Raw genomic sequence first — 20,305 nt, 5'->3', positions numbered from 1 at the left:
CCACGGCGACTGTGGTTGCCATGGCATCAGCCCACTGAGAAAGTGGCATAGCTGGGGGAAGGGCTGAGGTGCTGTGTTGTTAGTGTAGAGCCAGACTTTTCATGGGTAATGAATAAGACGTCTGATGCGATGAGCAGAGATCTTAATCCAGATTTAAACTAAATACAGTGTGAATGCTGTTGGGCCTGCGAGGAAGTAGTTTGTAATCCACCTAATTGAATATCTGAGGCTTCTTTGTTGGTCACAGACAAATCCACCAGCTTTGGTCCAAAATTCACCTTGAAATGAATGCTATTAGTTGTATTTATCAACTGAAACTAAGCTTTTTTTAAAGTGCATTGTAAATACACAGTGAGTAACACCAGACTCAAATGCATTCACACTCTCTCCCACACATGGTCACCACTTGCGCTTCATATCAGGAAACTATAGTTTTACTGCAGTAATGGCCTTGCAGCAGCGTATGGGCTGTGAACTGGATTTTGGTTCCCATTTGAAGCTATGCTGGAGGGCAGACAGCATTCTTCAGTTCCCAAATTCAGCACTGGTTTACATGGCACTCAAGCAGGCAACATATGCTCTCTCAGAGTCCACAGCAAGTAAAAATATCCCCCACTCATGCGGGCCAGGGAAATGGCAGATCGGGAAATGGGTTACTGAACACTATGTGTTACTATTACTCATTGTGTGCACATGGAGGAGAGGAGAGGAGAGGAGAGGAGAGGAGAGGAGAGGAGAGGAGAGGAGAGGAGAGGAGAGGAGAGGAGAGGAGAGGAGAGGAGAGGAGAGGAGAGGAGAGGAGAGGAGAGGAGAGTTTGATGGAAATATTGGATCATAATGAAATATGTGCAATTTTTATACTGAGCATAGTTCTTGAACATATGTTAGTCATATAATGTTGCTGTCAGTTTTATCTGAGATGGGAAATGGGACAGGAGTTCATTAGTGCTGTGAATCTATTCAACTTTAAAAGAAATTGCCAAACCAGTATGGTTAATCAGTTTGATATGCTAATGTAATAGCATCATGAGATCTCAATAACTCTCAGTATGATCACAATAAAAGTATAAATAAAAATACTTAAAGAGGTATTACTGATATTACTGAAAAGTTTCAAACTAGTGAAACAGATAATAACTGTTCAGACTAATTCAGTGACATTTTATAGCTAAAGACATTTCAAATGTTAAGATTATCAATTAAAGTTTTTCCTCTTTCTTCATTTTTTTTTAACCATCTCTCTCTCTCTCTCTCTCTCTCTCTCTCTCTCTCTCTCTCTCTCTCTCTCTCTCTCTCTCTCTCTCTCTCTCTCTCTCTCTCTCTCTCTCTCTCTCTCTCCATCCTTCCAGTCCTGGTCAAGCAGGAACATAGGGATGATCTGGACTCCCCTGCCGTGCCGCCCATGTCTATGCCTCTGGTCCATGCTGCCAGTTTGGTCTGCGCTCAGCCGCTGTCCTCCCCAGAGCACTCCCACCCACCAGACGGCCTTATGTCTAGCTCCCCACGTGGCCTGGCTGCAGGCCTGCACCCACTCCAGGCCCCCTGCGCCCCAATGGGCTCCCCAACTCTTCCCCACCTGCCCCATCTTCAGGCTCAAGGGCTGAATGCGCCTCCCGAATGCCAGATGCCCTTCCACCCAGGCCCTTCTGCCACTGCCAGGCCATCTTACCCACCCATACAGCACAACATGCCCTTCAACGGCCAGCACAGTCTTCCTATGACTGCGGGCTCCGCACAGGGCTACGAGAGGATGCCCTTCCAGGCCGATCCATCCGGGTGTCACAACCTGGGTTTGGGGATGGTGTATGGCCCGGCTTCTTCAACACCCACCTCTGGAGTGCCGCCGGGGTCTGGCCCCAACCTCAGCCATGCAGCCTGTACAGGTAGCAACCAGGTCATGGCCCACTCTGCCCCTCACCTTCACTCTCTAGGCTATCACTGCCCCACTCCAGGGCAGGTCCCATCACCCACCCACACGCTGGGACAGCAGGTCCCACAGCTGCAGCGTCCACTGGTTTACCATCCAGCTGGGCAGCGGTCTGCCTCCTGCCCAACACCCTCCAGTGCTCCCTCTCGTATGGTGCCATCTCCCCACTCTGGGCCCTCGTCCCCCCAGATCCATTCCCTCCCCTACCATTCACCTACCTCCCCGTCTCCTACTTCCAGCAGCCCCTTGGGGCCCATGGCACTCTCTGGACAGCCTTCCCCACAGGCTAGCAGCCCTGTTTTGGCTGGGTTGTCCCCTTCAGGTCCTTTGGTACACCCCCTGACCCAACAGGAAGAGGGGCTGAACATCAAACAGGAGCCAGAAGATAGAGAGCCCACTTTCCGTACCATTGGCTTGCAGGACATTACGCTTGACGATGGTGAGTCTTTGCACTTTGTTAAACAGTGTCTTTTCATCTTATGACACTTGATAACATTTGAATGTGCCTGCTCACTTCCACATTTAGCCCCAGTGGCCACCACAACTTCAGGTGCAGCACAGTGTTTGGAAATTGTGAGAAAATTAAGCACAAAATTAAACCTTCAGGAATAGTCCCACAACAGGGCAAAGCAATATTGATATGATATCATCACTTTTAGACTAAAGACATTTAAAGCTTCTAAAACTCATTACCAAAATGTGGTTTTATTATAATATAATTCATTGTGATTGACATGTAAATAAAATATAGGCCATAAAAATATGACAGAAAGAGTTCAATATTACCACAGTTTGCTGGGGGAGAATACTATACCGGAAGATTGCGTAGCTCTGAGATTTTAGTGGAAATATGTAGACAGTTGGCATGTATAGTGTCCATTGACTTTTGACTGGGTCACTCCAGGTTGCATTTGATTTAGCTATGATGACCAAGGGCCCTATTTTAAAGATCTGAAACGCAAGTATTAAGCGCGAAACGCAAGTAACTTTGTGGGCGGGTCTTGGGCGCTGTTGCTATTATACCGGCGGGATAAATGACTCTTGCGCCCAACGCAAATCTAAAATGGGTTGGTCTGAAGTAGCTTCATTATTCATAGGTGTGGTTTGGGCATAACGTGAAATAAACCAATCAGAGCGACATCCCTTTAAGAGCAGGCACGCTTGTTCCAGGGCGGATTGCTATTATAACGGCGGATTTGCCAGGCACACGCCAGGAGCGGTTCACAGCCGAGGAGACGGACGTTCTCGTCAGGGCCGTAAAAGACAGAGAAGTGACATTGTATGGGGATGGGAGAAACCCACCCAAATTAGCTTTGGTTAAACAGGCGTATAAAAATTTGGGTAAATGTGTAAGCTAGATCTATGCCTATTTTTTCACATCTTCATGGACACAACAATGATTTCCCTCGTGTGTTAATATTTTTCCTTGTAATAATGTATGGTTTTCTAAAAATGAGAACTGCTGCGTCTGTGTGTAGATGAGATAAGCAAAGTGCATGTGCGTTGTGCACACGCTACATTGATTATGGCCAAGCATGCGCCCTTAAAATAGCATATGAATAACATGCGCAACGGAATTGTTTTCTAAACCTGCAAAATAGCACCAGGGAACGTTTGCGCCGGAACACGCCTCCTCTTTGCGCTGAACCGCCCCCGGGAGCGCAAGTTAATTTCCTAATTTATCGACGTGCGTCTGTGGAAGGAAAAGTCCGCTGTGCACGGGTGCAAAATAGGAATGAGACGTGTCGGTGTACAAAGTCAATTGCGCTGGGTGCAAGATAGGGCCCCAAAACTACAGGCATGTCTGTTTTCCTCCCTTCGTTATAGTTTCTGTAGTACTCACTGAAATAATTACCCTTTTATTCACTTTATTCATATATATTTATGGATATATTAGAGAATGACAGGTACTTGCAATAATTTAATCAGTCGACTAGTGTGTGAATAATACATTAAGATTAATACGTGTGAATCTGTGCAGTAGTAGCTTATTCATAACAGGAACTAGTAGAGTTAATGCTTCATTTACTAAAATGAATTTGCATGCACACGTTGCCTGGGACGTTAGTGATGATAGGTAGCAGGTCCCAGATCTTAAGAGTGTCATGGCATAGGGCGGATTCATTACACTGTTAATCCTTCTTAGCAAGAACTATGAGACCTAGTAAAGTTAGTAGTGTGGGGGAGGGAAACAGAGAGGCTGTGTTTGGAGTCGCTTACTAGTTACTCTCGCTCTTTCTGCAGTATATACTATAGTATGTAAAAAAAAAAAAATTATTATTATTATTTCCAGACAAGTGAATGACCCGTTTATTTGTTTAAAGGACAAGCACATGACAGGCCTAAATGTTGAGCCCTGCTGTATACAATAGTGCATGCTCCCACAATGCAATGCACTCAATATGACCTTCCATTTTTTAAAAATATGTGTGAAATATACTTTGTGAAACATTATTCCAATTTAAAATAACTTTTATATTTTAATATATTTTAAATTAAATTTATTCCTGTGAGGGCAAAGCTGAGTTTTAGCAGCAATTACTCCAGTCTTCAGTGTCACATGATCCTTCAAAAATCATTCTATGCTGATTTGGTACTCACTAAAAATGTCTTATTATCAGTGCTGCTAAATATTTTTGTGAAAACTGTGATACATTTTTTCAGGATTAATTGATCAGTTCAAACGAGCAGCATGTTTTGTTTTGTAACAATATAAATGTCTTTGCTGTCACTTTTGATCTATTTAATGTGTCCTTGCTGTATTAATTTCTTTTGAAAATATTAAATCATACTGACCCCAAACTTTTGCATGGTAGTGTATATAACCAATTTTATTTATTTTTTATCATTTATCAGTCACAATTACATGCACATAATGAGGTAATGACAGCATGAACAATAGAACACTACTAGTTAAAATGTTTATTGTTTTTGTGACTTTTAAAATAGTTAGTTTTCAGTGTGTACTGTGCGGAATACAGTGGCTACGTCCGGAATGGTATACTATGGTTCGGCTTAGAGCGAGAGAGCTTGACCTCAGCTTCTGTGTTTATATGGATAATTTTTTTGCTGATGGTGTGTTTATTTGAGAAGTACAGACAACAGACCACAATGGATTCCTTATTCAAAACTCAGCAATTTACTACTGAAAATGTGTTTGCTCTGTATGCTGTATTACACTAAAACCTGGTGCATCAATCATAGTAGATTGTTTTTTTTTTCATGGATTACTGATGAGAGTTCAGGCTAATGCTGTTTATTAGCACAGATTCCAGCAATGTCGTCATGTTTGTAAGATAGATACCATTCCTGGACCAGAATTTGATCACGGGGAGTCACTTCTGCTTTCTGGCATTCTTCAGTTACATATTCAAATGTGCAGTCAGACAGAGTTAATAAACAGCTTGAGTCACTCAAATTAGACGTGTGTGTGTGTGTGTGTGTGTGTGTGTGTGTGTGTGTGTGTGTGTGTGTGTCCGTGTGTGTGTGTCCGTGTGTGTGTGTCCGTGTGTGTGTGTGTGTGTGTCCCCAGAAGGATCCAACATCTGTAATTAAAACACACACAGTTCACACACTTGGCCAGCCACATACTAATTCACAAATGTGCACTCATACACGCTCAGTTTTTCAAAGTAGGCATGCTCAGCCATACAAATACTCACTGCCAACATGTTGCTCACGTATACTGTAACATTAGATGTCCTCATGCAGTCAGTGTGCGAGATGAGATGAAGTTGAGCCTTTTTTAAAGTGAAATTTTGAACTGATTCCACCAGAGACTGTATCCTCCCTAAAGCACACACTATAAATAGGGTCTGTGTCATTCTGACTGAAGCTCTTGAGCACTGTCGAGTTGTTAAGGAGGTCAGAAATGAACTGCAAATAGAACAGAACACAGCTCCAGTCACTGACATGAACCTTCTACATGAACATACAGCTACCACTGTTATTGAAATGTACAGCATGTTTTGCTAAAGCATTACGCTTGACCTATTTGAATAAACTGCAAATTTATAAACACTATTTAGAAAAATGCAAATAAATTTGAAAAAATCTCAAATGGCATTTATGTATTTGCCATATCCCATATATTAATATGTATCATGTCATAATTATGATTGTTTATTGCATTCAAGTATAAACTCAATGTTTAAATTTTTCTTGCCGTCTTGTCTCGTGTCTGTTCATAAGAGTCATGCATCACTTTTTATGGTTAACTGTAAGCGTTCTGCAGCTGGCTGAGAGTTTCACTAGATTTAAATGTAAGTTTATGTATCAGTCAGACTCTGCAGTTCTTAATCACACTTTCCTGGCACTTTTATGGCCCCAGAAACTTTAGTTCCATTTGATGAATCACTTTTCAGCAGAATTCAGTGGCTGTCACTCTGTCAGTGGCAGTGCATTCTGGGAGTTGTGTGATTTCTGTGATCGTTTAAAACCTGGTGTTTATTTACAAATTGCACCGGCTTTCATTTCCAAAGCAGTTTTGATACTGGTTAAACTGGTTTTAATAGTGCTTACTAGCAGATTGTGGTAGGCAGGAATCGCACCTGATATTCCGGTCCTATTGTTTTTATTCCAGGTCTGCATGGAGCCAGTGCTACAACTGGATGGATTAAAGTTTATTTATATAGAAAGCTAATATTAAAGGGCTGAAACTGTTTGGGGTTTTTCATAGACAAATTAGAATCGTTCGTACGGCGGTGTGTGTTTGTGTGTGTGTGAACAGATGGCACAGGTGATGTCAGACTCTTTGCAGGTGGTGTTGGGGAGGGGCTACAGACAGACTGACAGATGGATGACAAAAAAGCAGGGAATTGACACAAACACACACACTCCCAAACAGAAAGGTCATAGAAGGAATAGAATATAGTTATTAAAAGAGTATTGTAATTTGAGCAGTCTACTATTAGTACCGCTGCATTTATCTCTCAACATGATATCCGTGATTAAATGTAGACTGCTTATGTGCTGAGGAGGCCAGGCCGTATGTGTGTGTGTGTGTGTCCGTGTTAGGCGAGCATAAGGAGTTCGGTGCCATATTTTCCCTGATGAGTTTGGATTAGTTCCCTCATGCTGAACAGGAGGAGCAGTGTGTGTCAGTACTTACTCTAGCCTTAGTCACTTCTCTTTTCTCTTGCCTCATCTCTTCTCTCCTCTCCTCTCTTTTTTTAATGGCAATTGTATTTAATTAATGTCCTCCCAGAGGTCTGTGTTTCAGATGTGTACGCAGGAGTGTGCTTGTGCTGCTTTGTTCTTGTGGACGTCTGTGTGCAGCTGCCACCCCGGCATGAGTGCACTGATCTGGGTTAATAATAGGCAAAGGCCTGCTGTCTTCGGTCCCGTATCTCTGTCATACTGTATACACACACACAAACCCAGAGCTAATATCTCAGTGTCAGTCTGTTCCGCCATTGGATGAGAGTTAGTTTTAACGTGGAATTTCTAAAGTAACAATAATCAGTTGTTCTGAACTGCTCCTTATAACGTATATCCTCATATTATGTGCTGCCCTCATCTGTTACTTGTGTCTGTTTCCCTCTTTCCGTTTGTGGGTACGGAAACTTCATTGTGCAACATATCCCAGGTCTGTAGTCTTTAGCCAGTGGTAAATGACTGTCAAATTAATAACACAACTCCTCTCATCTCTGGGGGAAAAAGAGAGTGTGGAAGGGAAAAAACAGAGCTCTGGGCCCAATACAGCTCGTTAAACACAATCAGAGAACTCTTCTGAATCCAGTGGAAACCTGGTTTTGTGTCATCTTTCCGTACAATTACAGTTTCAGGAGCATAATTTTGAGGTCTTGGCGGAGGCGTGCAGCAGCATTGTGGTCGGTCCAGTTTGCAATGCTGTGGTGTTTGGCTGCAGAGATGTGGCATGGTGCAAAGATCCTTGGGAATTGATGTGACAAGGGTGTGCTCCCTGACTAGGAAACTCCAACTCAGACTTATTCATTCTCTTGCATGACTTTTTCACCTTATTTAGTGCACTACGATTTCCGCGATGCGGAAAACACGGACGGAATTGCGGAATCCAGTCTTAATAACTGAATTTACTGTATAATGCGGATTTTAATGGAATTTGTCACATTTTTGATGAATTAATAAAAATCAGGGCAATACACTTAAATCAAATTGCAATATAAACTAGTGTCTGTGAATATTAAACCAAAAAAAGTCACATGAGCATTTTACTGTTTCATTTGATAAAACTATCATCATATATCATAAACACAAACTCAAAGGTCTTCATGGCAACCCATCAAAATAAAAGTTCGGTTTAGCTTGAAATTGTGACAGAAATATATTAAAGTTGTACAGTAGAATTTAGCTACGTCCCAATGTAATAATAATACTAACACTGATAATAATAATAATAAATTATGATTAAAGATTCTTTTAAGGGATAATTTTTCTTGTTTTAATTTTAAGAGTAAAGCTCTGTTGTGCAGCACTTTGTGTTACAAAAAAGTTTGTTTAATTTCATATGATTAAAAGATAAATTAAATGTTTCATGCCAATATTTGATAGAAGAAAATGTAAAATAATAATAATATTTATTATAATATTTGTTATTAATAGGTTGTTGTTTTTTTATTCAATTAGTTAGGAAATTTGGGGGGAAATAAAACTGATTTCATAGGGCCCTACTTATTATGTGTATATTTTGAGTGGGTAATAAAACGTTCTTTCTGTTTTATCTTTTTTTTTTTTTTTTTTTGTCTGTACTATTGTTTTGTTCACCCAAACTGAAAATTAATTTAATTCATTTTCTGTCTTCTGTGTAGCAAAAAGATATTTTGAAGAATGTTTGTAACCTAACAGGTTTAAAAAAGCAAAAAAAATTCAAGACATTTTTCAAAAATCTTCTTTTATGTCCCACAGAAGAAAGAACAGGTAAATAAATATTGGATATTAAATATTGGATACAGGTTTTGAAATGACACGAGGGTGAGAAAATTGTGAATTTAAATGTTTGAGTCTTTAAAGTTAAGTTCGATATTGTTACACTGCTAATATTGTTCTTTGATAAATTGCTTTATTTTTTCTCATTTGTAAGTTGATTTGGATAAGTGTCTGCTAAATGGTTAAATGTACTAGATAATTCTGTTTCAAATGGCATAATTTGAATTTTGCATTTATTTGTTTTGTTGGCAACTTTGCTCCAGTCTATATCTAAATTACTGATTCAGAGTTCCTTTATGAATCTAGTTATAGAAAGAAAGTGTGTATTTGGGCAGAGGAGGGAGGCCAGAATAATTAAGGAGTGCAGCATGTGGCTGTGTATGCACTTTGTGCTTTGATTTTATCATCTTAGTTATAAGGACGTGCTCCTCCCGAACTTTCATTAGGAAAATTTTGTTTTATTCACCTGGGCTAATCTACTCACTTGAAGAGCTCCTTCTATTCTAAGTATTTGTTTATTTATTTTCCATAATTGAAAAACACATTAAAATGCAAAAATCGGCTTGAGTTTTTTACGGCACCTACACTGCTATGCAGTTTTTCTATGCTGTACTGATCGTTAAAGCGAGTGAGTAATCATGTAAAACATGTTAAAGAGGTTGCTGAAGCCTCTGGTCAAAGAAAATGGGGGTGAATCACTGGCTGACTCTTTAGATGGGGAATCCACAATATGATTCACAGATCAAACTAACTGCTCCCTTGTGCTCTCTCAGCCACCATTTGCCTCTTACTTACACTCTCTTTTTTAGTTGTGTAGTAGTTGTGTAGTTTACATTTTTGCAGAGGTCATAAGGTGATGTAAAAAATACAAAATAAATAAAAAAAATAGCACCCTGTCATCAAACACAGTCTAGATTTCACATTTCACACTCTAATTTTGAAGCTACAGATCAGTTCATTTAAACATCTGACTTGGGTTTCTTTTTTCTTTTTTTTCCTAAATGGAAATGGATGTTCTCTATCAGTTGCTCTGGCTGGTGAGGTCAGTCTTACCTAGTATAATACTTTCCATCATAACACAACACAGTCACTGCTTTGAAAATGGAACAAATATATATATATATATATATCATCAGGATAATTTCAAAGTTCCTGTTTTAGGAAATGGGTTCATTTTTTATTTTATTTTTACTTTTGCAATTTTGCAATTTCTAAATAAATACAGTTTAAAATGTTAGTTTATTTGATTTGTTATTTTCTAGCAATATACAAGTAAAATGCACAACATTTTTAAAACTATCCCAGAATTGGTAAAAGGGTTGCAAAGTTAGCTTAAATTAAGCTGTCACTCAGTAGGGCAGGCTTGTGTGGGACCAAATGTTTGTATTTCCCTTAAGTTAAAAGAAAAAAATAAATATTAGTTTGATCCAGTAACCAGCTAGTCATTATTATTGTCAGGTTTCCCATTTGTGGTCATTCAGAATGTGACAGCCCATCTGAATTGATGTCTTGGTTAACGGTCAGCCAGTGCAGCGGCTAGTCCAGTGATTCACAGTCTTGGGGCAGCACCGTCAAACAATATCATTTACCCCAGCTCAGAGTTTTGCTGTTGGCGAGCTCTCAGACTCAGACCCTGTATATTATATGTTAATAAGGGATGGCCCCTTCCACTCATCCACAGAGGATCCCCTGTTTAAAGACTCTACGCTGAGACTCTCAAGCGCTATGCGAAAGAGTTCGAGATGAATCATGCTTTCTTACATGTGGGGAAAGACGATGTTGAAACCTCTCAAGTCAGTTGCTGCTATATTGCGATATATTGCACAGTAACTTCCCGTATTTCACTGAGTCAGATGCATCGCTAATATCGACAGAGCTCAGGTCTCAGTTTAGACATTTACTCCCTCAATATGTTGTTGAGATTTGTACTTTGTGCTGTGTTATATTATTCACAGTAAGCAACTGTAATGGGAATGGAATAACTTGTGAGTCCAGAGTTTTGGATGCTCTGTCGTGAGGTGACTTGCTCTCCAAACTGGTCCAAACATTGAACAAAGAGAGCACGCATTGAAACTGCAGCGTGTATGTGTGTGTTTGAATGAATATGAGAAACTACAGTGTGCTTTTGTGTCACACAAAATGGAAAAAGTGAGAAAAGAAAGCTTTTGATCTGGGAGGAGACAGGAAAATAACGTTTTAAAATAGGAAAGTCCTCTTCAAAGTAGAGTAAATACCGTGGCAGATGACATATTAGACTTCTCTAAAAAAACGGTACCCTTATAAATCTGCCAATACCACTGGCACACCACAGACGCTGATTAAATAGCTGTCTGGATTTATTGACTGACTGTGTACTGACATACATTTTTTTATTTGTTATTTTTCTCTTTACCAGATGTTTAAGTGTGCGTGTTTAATGCTCCATGGCAATAGCTAAATTAAACCATATTGTGCCATTAGCCAAATAATTTTTTTCTTCATTTTTTTATTTCATTATTGCTTTTAAAGGTATCTTCAAAAGTTAGTGGTTTATGGCACATTTAGTGGAATTTGCGCTATAATTCATTTATTTTGTTTAATGTCTTAAACACCAAGTCTCAAACACCATTTGTGAGAGTTGCAAATTATTGGATAAAGTGTGCAGAAGATGCTGACATTTACATTTACTCAGTATGTTTCAATTGTATCAGTCTTCTACAATGTGTGTGTGTGTGTGTGTGTGTGTAAGATTGTTAGATTGTTTATGCGGCGTGAGAGGCAGACAGCACGTCGAGTGGCTTTTAAAGCAGAACTCACAATCAGCCCAGTGCAGGTCTGCATGTGTGAAGTGTGTTCATGCAAGAGGAAGAGCCGCCTACGCCAACAGGATGATCTGTGACAGCGGCTGGGCATTTGAAACACAACACACACACACACTCAGACATGCAACTTTCACACAAAACCATCACAAAATAATAACATCAACCACATGAGAAATGTACCAAAACAGCGCTAAACTTCGAACACACAAAATAACTGTGAACAGCATAAACCTAATCAACATGAATAAAAACTGCGCACAAAGCAACAAAAGATATAATCTTCAGTAAACACAAATAACTAACAATACTTATGCAAATGTGACACACTTAACCTGAACGATACTAACGTGACGGCGCTATAGTTAGTTCTCGTGACATTTCGATTTTTTTTAAACACAAAAGAGTCGTAAGCAATCTCAAACATCAGTAGCGTTACATACTAAAGCACACTACACAACTGCTTTAAATATTCACCCTACATAAGGACTATTATAGTAGATGCTCATTGTTTTGATTTACTGAGCCAGATCAGCACAGTCCCTTATATGGTGTTCTGCCACTTTTTTGTAACACCCTCTGCCATATTTAACATTTAAACGCATTTATTCTTTCATTTACCTTTTAATGCTATTTTTAGCACCAAGCCCAGCTCTCTGCCTTTTGATGTCTTTTTACCAAATGACTGTTTATGCCGTTATATACGTCTACTTGAGCTTGGCTCTAATCCTGTGTAGGCAATAGAGCAGCGTATTTGTTCACTATGACTGAGCTCACCTTTTTTTTTTTAGTTCTGTTGGAAAATGTGGTGAAACATGGTCCATCCCAGTCAGTCATGGTTTGTCTGGATAAGGAATGCAGGGATTATTAACTCGCTTGCAGAGACAGGCTCCCAAATGAATGATACCTGAGGCCCCCTTCAACAGTCAAACCTGTTTATCTGATCCTCGGCTTTTTCCTCAGATTTGTCATCGCCTTTTATAGATGTGTTTTTTACTCCGATGACAAGCTTGGAAATCTGGTGATTGAATGTTGTGGTGAGTGTGTCAAAACTCGCCATCTCTCCTAAGGAACAATCATTTTTTCCACAAAGTAATGAACCGTCTTTGCCCTAGTTTTCTCTCTCTCTCGGTTTTTTTTTTTTTCTCTTCATATATATATATAGGATGAATTTTTGTATTATGATTGTCGTTGACTAATTTTGTCATGTCAGCAATATCGTCGTGCTTGCTAAAACAAGACATGTTATGTGCTATATGAGAAAATCCACTATCCAGTAGAGCATGGGGTTGCATTAATCTAAACCGTGCTGGGACAAACTGCTGCTTGCTTAACATCAGCCTGCTAAAGTAATTACCACACTTGCTCCACTGTCTTCTGGGATGGAACATGTGTTTTAACAATGGATCAATTTTATACAGGCATTTCATAGTGCTCTAAAAGCCCAAGCCAACAGGCGAGAGGAAACGTAATCAAAGGTCATTAAACTCATAATGAACTGATGCAACTGCCTGCACTAAAGCCTAGTAGTAAAAGACACGGAGGATGGTTTTATAGCCTGTGTTGTGGTCATCATAATAAGACGCTGCTGTCAGAACTTACATACTCACGCACACAGACCCACATTTGCACACAACTGTTTTCTGAGTAGTCACATACCAAAGGTCTTTTTTTTTTTTCGACCCCCTTTTATTTGTCTTTTATTTCTATCAGCCCTCAAGGATGGTGCCTGTACTCGACTTTACATAGCTCAACACTGCCCTTCAGTGGTTAGATGCAGAAATGGTTTTTAAAATCCTCAGTATGAACTTTAAAAAGCTCATACTACCGTTCAAAAGTTTGGGGTTGTAAGATTTATTTATTTATTTTTAATTTGAAAGAAATGAATGCTTCTATTTCAAATAAGTTCCTTTGAACTTTGTTTATCAAAGAATCCTGAAAAAATGTATCACAGTTTCCTCGAAAATATTAAGAAATGTTTCTTGAGCAGCACCAAATCAGCATATTAGAATGATTTATCATTTGACACTGAAGACTGGAGTAATGATGCTGAAAATTCAGCTTTGACATCACATAAATAAATGACATTAAAAGTTCAAATGAAAAGTTTACATTGTAATAATATTTTACAGCCTTAGTGAGCATAGTGAGACTTCTTTCAAAAACGAAACAAAATAAAAATCTTGCCGACCCCAAACTTTTGCACGCTAGTGTACCTCCTGCCATATCAGTCTTTGAAATGTTGTCTTTTTCACTTTTGGATTCCTCCTAAATGTAAATAATGTCTCTTTTTGTGTCTTTCAGTGAATGAGATCATAGGCAGAGACATGTCTCAGGCCCCAGGGGCTCATGGGGGCTCTCCATCTGCACATAGTCAGTCCTAGCCCACAACACACCACGTCAGACTCGACACAGAGACTCTTCGCAGGACTCCAGAGCTGGTCGACGAGGTTTCACCCAGTTTTTACCCAATAGGCTAAAAACCACCTTCCCCAGCGTGGATCCAGAAGCAATTTAAACAACAGTTATTACTTACTCTTGATTCATGAACACAGCTATATACTGTATGCAAAATCAGGTGTACTTTACACATGTGCAGACATGGTTGAGTGGGAGTAAACTTGGATTCATTCTCTTGGAAATAAAACCAATAATTCAGGGCTCTCTGACAGCATGATGTATTATTATTATTTGCGGCTTGCAGATTCACCCCTCAGATTGGCTAACTATGCAGTCGAGCACCCTCATCCCTGACCGGAATATGCAGCAATTCTACAGTCACTTTAGTGGGATAGCCGAGGGCTGCTCGAACCGTGATAGATGCCCACGTTTCGCCTTCTTACCAGCGGAAACGCCGCCTTTTTCAGTACACATTCTCCCAGTGCTGCCCTCTAGTGGACGGGCCCTCAGGCGCTGCACTGAGTCTGTAGTAATAATATGCAACATTCCACATGTCTAGTGACCTTTCTGAGCTGTAGATAATGTTTAATGATTGGCCCATTTCCTCTTCAGGTTGAACAAATGCCTTATATAGTAGCTGTGATCGTTAACAGGTTTTCTGCTGAGAATTTATATGAGTTTTTTTCTTTCTTTTTTTGAATGAGGACATGGTTAAATCCAGTGTGTGTATTTTATACTTAGAAGTAGCTGAGCTTCATCTTGTGTTCTGGAGTGCTGTGAATTGTGTTAGTGCAATCTTACTTTCACAGTGCTGTGCTTTAAAAGTCAAAGGAATTGTTCTCAGACTCTAGAGATAACATGTTTGGAAAGTTGCATGGAAAGATGAACTCATGACCATAGACCAAAAGGTCTGAAGAGAATTAAGTCCATACATATATATATATATATATATATATATATATATATATATATATATATATATATATATATATATATATATATATATATATATTTGTTGATTATGCTGAGACTTGCTTTGTGCCTTCGATTAGAGAAAAAATTATGCATAAACATGCTTTGGACAATTAAAAAAAAAAAAAAAAAAAAAACATTTGCAGGTTTGATGTCAGGGAATGACTTTTTTTTTTTTTTTTTTTTTTTGACAAAAAATAAAAGGTTGCATCCTGACAATCAACAAGTGAATTATCTGTTACTATAGAGTGACTTGCAAGCTGCTCTCAGTTTGTGTCCCTTCTGTATTCTTGGACTTTTCATAAAGGTTGAAAATCAAACAAGCGTCCAAACCTATCAGCCCATCTTAGACAATTATAGCGCTCATATTTGCTCACAATTTGCTCTCATGTGGACAAAATCAATTTAGGCAGGTTTACTCTGTACTTCACTCTTTGGGTCAGACACAGACGACGGACACTGCCAGAGCAGATGCCGTTTGATGCTAACAAATCTATGAATTTGTATTGGTTTCTTGCCTTAAAATTTTAATTTGGAGATTACAGTTGTTTTTGCAACTGTTTTTTTTGTTGTTTGTTTTCTTTGGCACAATTCAATTAAGATTTTTTTTCTTATCTTTTTCAGTCTTTGTGAGACACACAGCTGTATCCATGACTGTTAATTATGTTTGAAAGAGAAAAAAAACTGCTATGCACTATAAACCTGCCTTCTGCCTATAAGAAAAAAAAGGAAAAAAGAAAACCTTGATGCCTCTAGACTAGATGCTGTAGAGATGCTTCTTCATAGAGTAGTATGCCAGACAAGAGTTCTGTGTGTCAAGATGTGTCTGTTCATGCACAGAGCAAGCGTCTTAACGGTTTTGTGTGTGTGCGCTTCTGTCAGTTTGTATCCAATGAATTGTAAATATTTGTTTTTGTATCTTTAAAAACCTTTGAATTTAAATGGTGTAAAAGCACACTGATAAATTAGGCTATGCAAGGATGGACAATATGATGGTGTGACATTTTCAAACATACAAATAGCAGGTTCGTTTGTTACTCTTGCATCTATACTGTATGTAAGTATATATATTTTGTTGTATGTAAACCCTTACATATATTGACAGGTGTTTTTAATGCCACTTTTGACTATTTAATTTAAACTATCAAATATACATAGGAAAGCCTTAACTTGTGTTAAAATTCAGTTTTAGAGAATGTGTGTCATATGGTTTGAGTTTGATTTAGGAATAGTGTTTTTTGAGAATCAAGACAGAAAAACAATCAAACAAACTGATGGGGAGTTCTGGGATGAAGCAGGGTCCCACGATTTGCACCTATTTTCACTCTTTAGAAACCAAAGATGGAACAATGTGTTCCCATTTTACATGCAGATGACAACGCAGACACCAGAACTCTATTTTTGATACTTTGAAATGGATGTCATTCCTAAAGTTTGGGTAGCTTGGATGGTTTGTAAAATAAAAGTACAGGTTCAGTTGATGTTTACGGAGCCTTGTATTGTTGTTTCATGTACATTTTGTATTTAACATTTTGTAATTTTTAAGACTGCAGTGCTTTTTGAAATTATTCAAAGGGAACACCGTGCGGCATAGGCTCTTCTGAGGTAGTGTATCAATAAAAAGAATAAATGCCCAAATGTCTATTGTGTCAGTCTGTCATTGTGACCTGAATTCTGCATGCATCAAAAATGAAATTTCTAAAATGAGTGAATAGGCTGCACACAATGGTCTTTCATCAGAATTTACTTCACCACATTTTCATCACTTTTAACATTAGAGCGGGCGCAGCCTTTGTAACTTGATTGTAGTGTCGAGGTTTCCGGTCTCATATCCGCTTCCAGACAGTTATTTTAGCTATACAAAAATTTTCCGTTTTGCAGCTTGATATTGCAAATTGTTATGATAATATTTTACTTTATTATCGTAATCAAAACACGCTAGTTTGTAGCGCATACAAAATACCCTATGTTCAATGTAGTCAGAATACAAATTAGAAAAGAAGAGCTGAAAAGCTGAAAAAAAAGATAGAGAAAAAGAACATGAGGGTAAGATATTAACGATACATCAGTTACATTGTACACATTTTGTCATGTTATGTTTAAATAAGTTTCATACGAAATGTTAGGTAATGCAGGGTCCAAATATGAGATGGCAAGTTTTAAAGTTGAGACACACACAGATATAACGCATATTTTAAAAAACTTTTTTGTATAAAATGTATATTTATTTGCAACAGTTACAGCAATAATACGACATTTCTGTCGTAAGAAGAACAGCTATTCAGCTGATGGACGCTGTGCTGCGTTGTCATGGGAACATCCCAGGTGAAAATAATGAGGAAATGACGTTGTCTTTCTTTGCTCCCTTCACCAGTGCGTTCCAAACATACAGTACAAGAAACGGCTACGTAATGGCACAAAAGTGCTCTGCTCACTCCAAAGTCCCCACTTCAAAGGCTAGACCAGCATAACGGTTAAACTAGTCTTACAAGTAAAAAAAAAAAAATTCAAGACGGTTCATAATTTTTTTTAAGCTATTTAAATAAAAAAAGGTAGATTGGTCTCATTTGAATCCAAAAAGTAAGACCGATTAGCGCGATTAGAATTGCTAGCGGGTCAGACTAGTTCTTAAGAACTTAGTGGCTATATGTTTTTGCAACCGGCCACAAACTGAAACAAATCTAGAGTAGCTGCTATTGCATGACTATCTGCTTATAGTTTTGTTTAGTTTTTTTGTTTTTGTTTTCACTTTGGTACTATTTTCACAAGTAAGGTGTACATTTTCAAAACTCTAAGTGCTAATATCACAACAGATCATCAAAAGTGCATTTCATCATGTTTTCAATTGTGTTCAATTCTGTTTCATCTATATGTTTAATTTACAGTAGCTGCCTTTCATAATGCCATTATTATCAAACTTTTGATTTGCATCTCATCTCCTCTTGGTCAGTTTAATACAGTTGTCTATTATTTAATCCAACTGATCTTAATGGTTAATCAATGAATCATTTGGTACACTATAGTTCTCTTTTGTGGTCACTACGAGTTACGTCAGTGATGACGAAATGGGGGTTTCGCATAGAAAGCCTATCATCTTCGAGATATTGAAAACGAGCCAATGGCAATGGAAATGCCTTGGGTCTGCGGGATTTGCATGCGTAACTCCGCCCTACCTCGTGGGTATATAAGGAAGTATGCCGGCATAGCGCAGTATGTTTTCGCTTCGGAGCCAAGATCATCTCTTCACTCCACAAGCCATTTCTGAGTTTTCATCACTCTTTCTCATCCTCTTCGAGACGAGCAACTCTCCGGTGTTGGTGTGACGGCGATTTCAGCGAGTTCACATTGCCTGCTGATCTGTGCAGTGATCTGCCAGTGAGTGTGTTCTCCCTGTGTGCTTCAACATCTGCTGAGTTTTCCTCTCACAGGTTCCTGAGGGTGACGGTGTGGACTAATACGCCGACAATTTGTCCTCGGCCCACATCCCCCTCTCCAGTGTCGCAACCCGTGAGCGCTCCGACTGAGCTCGGTGGTCCCTCTTCGGAGGCGCCCCGCGTTTCTTTCGGCGCTCCAGAGGAAGATGCTATGTCGATCACAGCATCACAAGGTGGGTGTGAGTCCTCAGGAAGTGAGGATTCGGCTGTGCTGCCGCCCTTGGGTCGGTTCACCCGCTTCAGGGGAGTCCGCTTCACTATGGTAGGTGGCAATGCCCCTATCATGAGAGCGGAGGTTGCTACCCTACTGGCGAAGGGTGCGATCAAGACTGTCCCTCCAGGCGAATTGAGGTCCGGGTTCTACAGCCCCTACTTCATTGTCCCGAAGAAATCCGGTGGGTTACGGCCAATCCTGGACCTGCGCGTCTTGAACCGCTCCCTTCACAGGCTGCCGTTCAAGATGCTCACGGCCAAATGCATTTTCGAATGTGTGCAGCCACAGGATTGGTTTGCAGCGATCGACCTGAAGGACGCCTACTTCCATGTCTCCATTCTACCTCGACACAGACCGTTCCTACGGTTTGCTTTCGAGGGGCAGGCATGCCAGTACGCGGTTCTCCCATTCAGGCTAGCCCTGTCTCCTCGTGTCTTTACGGAGGTCGTCGAGGCAGCCCTTGTTCTTCTACGGGAACACGTGGTTCGCATCCTGAACTATCTCGACGACTGGCTGAACCTAGCTCACTCTCGAGACCAGGTTTGCGAACACAGGGACCTAGTGCTCCGGCACCTAGCTCGTCTGGGCCTTCGGGTCAACTGGGAGAAGAGCAAACTCTGCCCCGTGCAGAGGATCTCTTTTCTCGGTATGGAAATCGACTCGGTCGCCATGTGCGCACAGCTTACGAGCGAGAGCACGCAGTCACTGCTGACTTGCCTCCGCCAATTCGAGGGCAAGAGTGCGGTTCCACTGAAACTATTTCAGAGGCTCCTGGGGCATATGGCATCCGCAGCTGCAGCAAGTTTGCTTCATATGAGACCGCTTCAGCACTGGCTTCGCGATCGAGTCCCAAGGTGGGCATGGCAACACGGCACGCTCCGAGTCCCAGTGACTCCAGCCTGCCGTCAGACCTTCACCCCGTCGTCGAACCTCAGTTTTCTACAGGCCAGAGTGCCCTTAGAACGAGTTTCCAGGCATGTTGTTGTATCGACAGTTGCCTCCACCACGGGCTGGGGCGCCATGTACAATGGACATGCTGCCGTGGGCTCCTGGACAGGACTCCAGCGCCTTTGGCATGTCAATTGCCTCGAGTTGCTGGCTGTACGTCTCGCTCTGCACCGCTTCCATGCATTGCTCAGAGGTCAGCACGTACTAGTCCAAACAGACAATACCGTGACAGTAGCGTACATCAACAGACAAGGTGGTCTACGCTCCCACCGTATGTCGCAACTCGCCCGCCACCTCCTTCTATGGAGTCAGAAGCATCTGAGGTTGCTTCGAGCCATTTACATTCCGGGAGACCTGAACTGTGCAGCCGACGAGCTCTCAAGGCTTCGGCCTCTCCCCGGAGAATGGAGACTCCATCCCCGGTCGGTTCAGCTGATTTGGGATCAGTTCGGAGATGCACAGGTAGATCTGTTTGCCTCCCACGACTCGTCCCACTGTGACCTGTTCTATTCCCTGACTGAGGGCACGCTCGGCACGGATGCACTGGCGCACAGCTGGCCGTGGGGCCTACGCAAATATGCATTTCCCCCAGTGAGCCTTCTTGCACAGACCCTGTGCAAGATCAGGGAGGACGAGGAGCAGGTCATCTTGGTCACGCCACACTGGCCCACCCCGACCTGGTTCTCCGAACTTGTACTCCTCGCAA

At 40.5% G+C, this 20,305-nt stretch overlaps 1 protein-coding gene across 2 annotated transcripts in view; it reads left to right on the top strand.

Moving 5' to 3' along the window:
- Window positions 1–14,969, top strand: part of nfatc3a (nuclear factor of activated T cells 3a) — an 81,323-nt gene extending 66,354 nt beyond the window's left edge. For both annotated transcript variants that reach the window (XM_079867865.1, XM_079867866.1), the window contains exons 9-10: window positions 1,350–2,366; window positions 13,936–14,969. In XM_079867865.1, the coding sequence (XP_079723991.1) occupies window positions 1,350–2,366; window positions 13,936–14,015 (1,097 nt within the window). In that variant the 3' untranslated portion in view covers window positions 14,016–14,969. The remainder of the gene's footprint in view (window positions 1–1,349; window positions 2,367–13,935) is intronic.
- The last annotated feature ends 5,336 nt before the right edge of the window (window positions 14,970–20,305 follow it).

The sequence above is a fragment of the Squalius cephalus genome, assembly GCF_949319135.1.
Source record: "Squalius cephalus genome assembly, chromosome: 3".
NCBI classification, from domain to species: Eukaryota; Metazoa; Chordata; class Actinopteri; order Cypriniformes; family Leuciscidae; genus Squalius; species Squalius cephalus.
The sequence above is the reverse complement of the archived record's forward strand: the minus strand, read 5'-3'. Positions and strand labels throughout refer to the sequence as shown.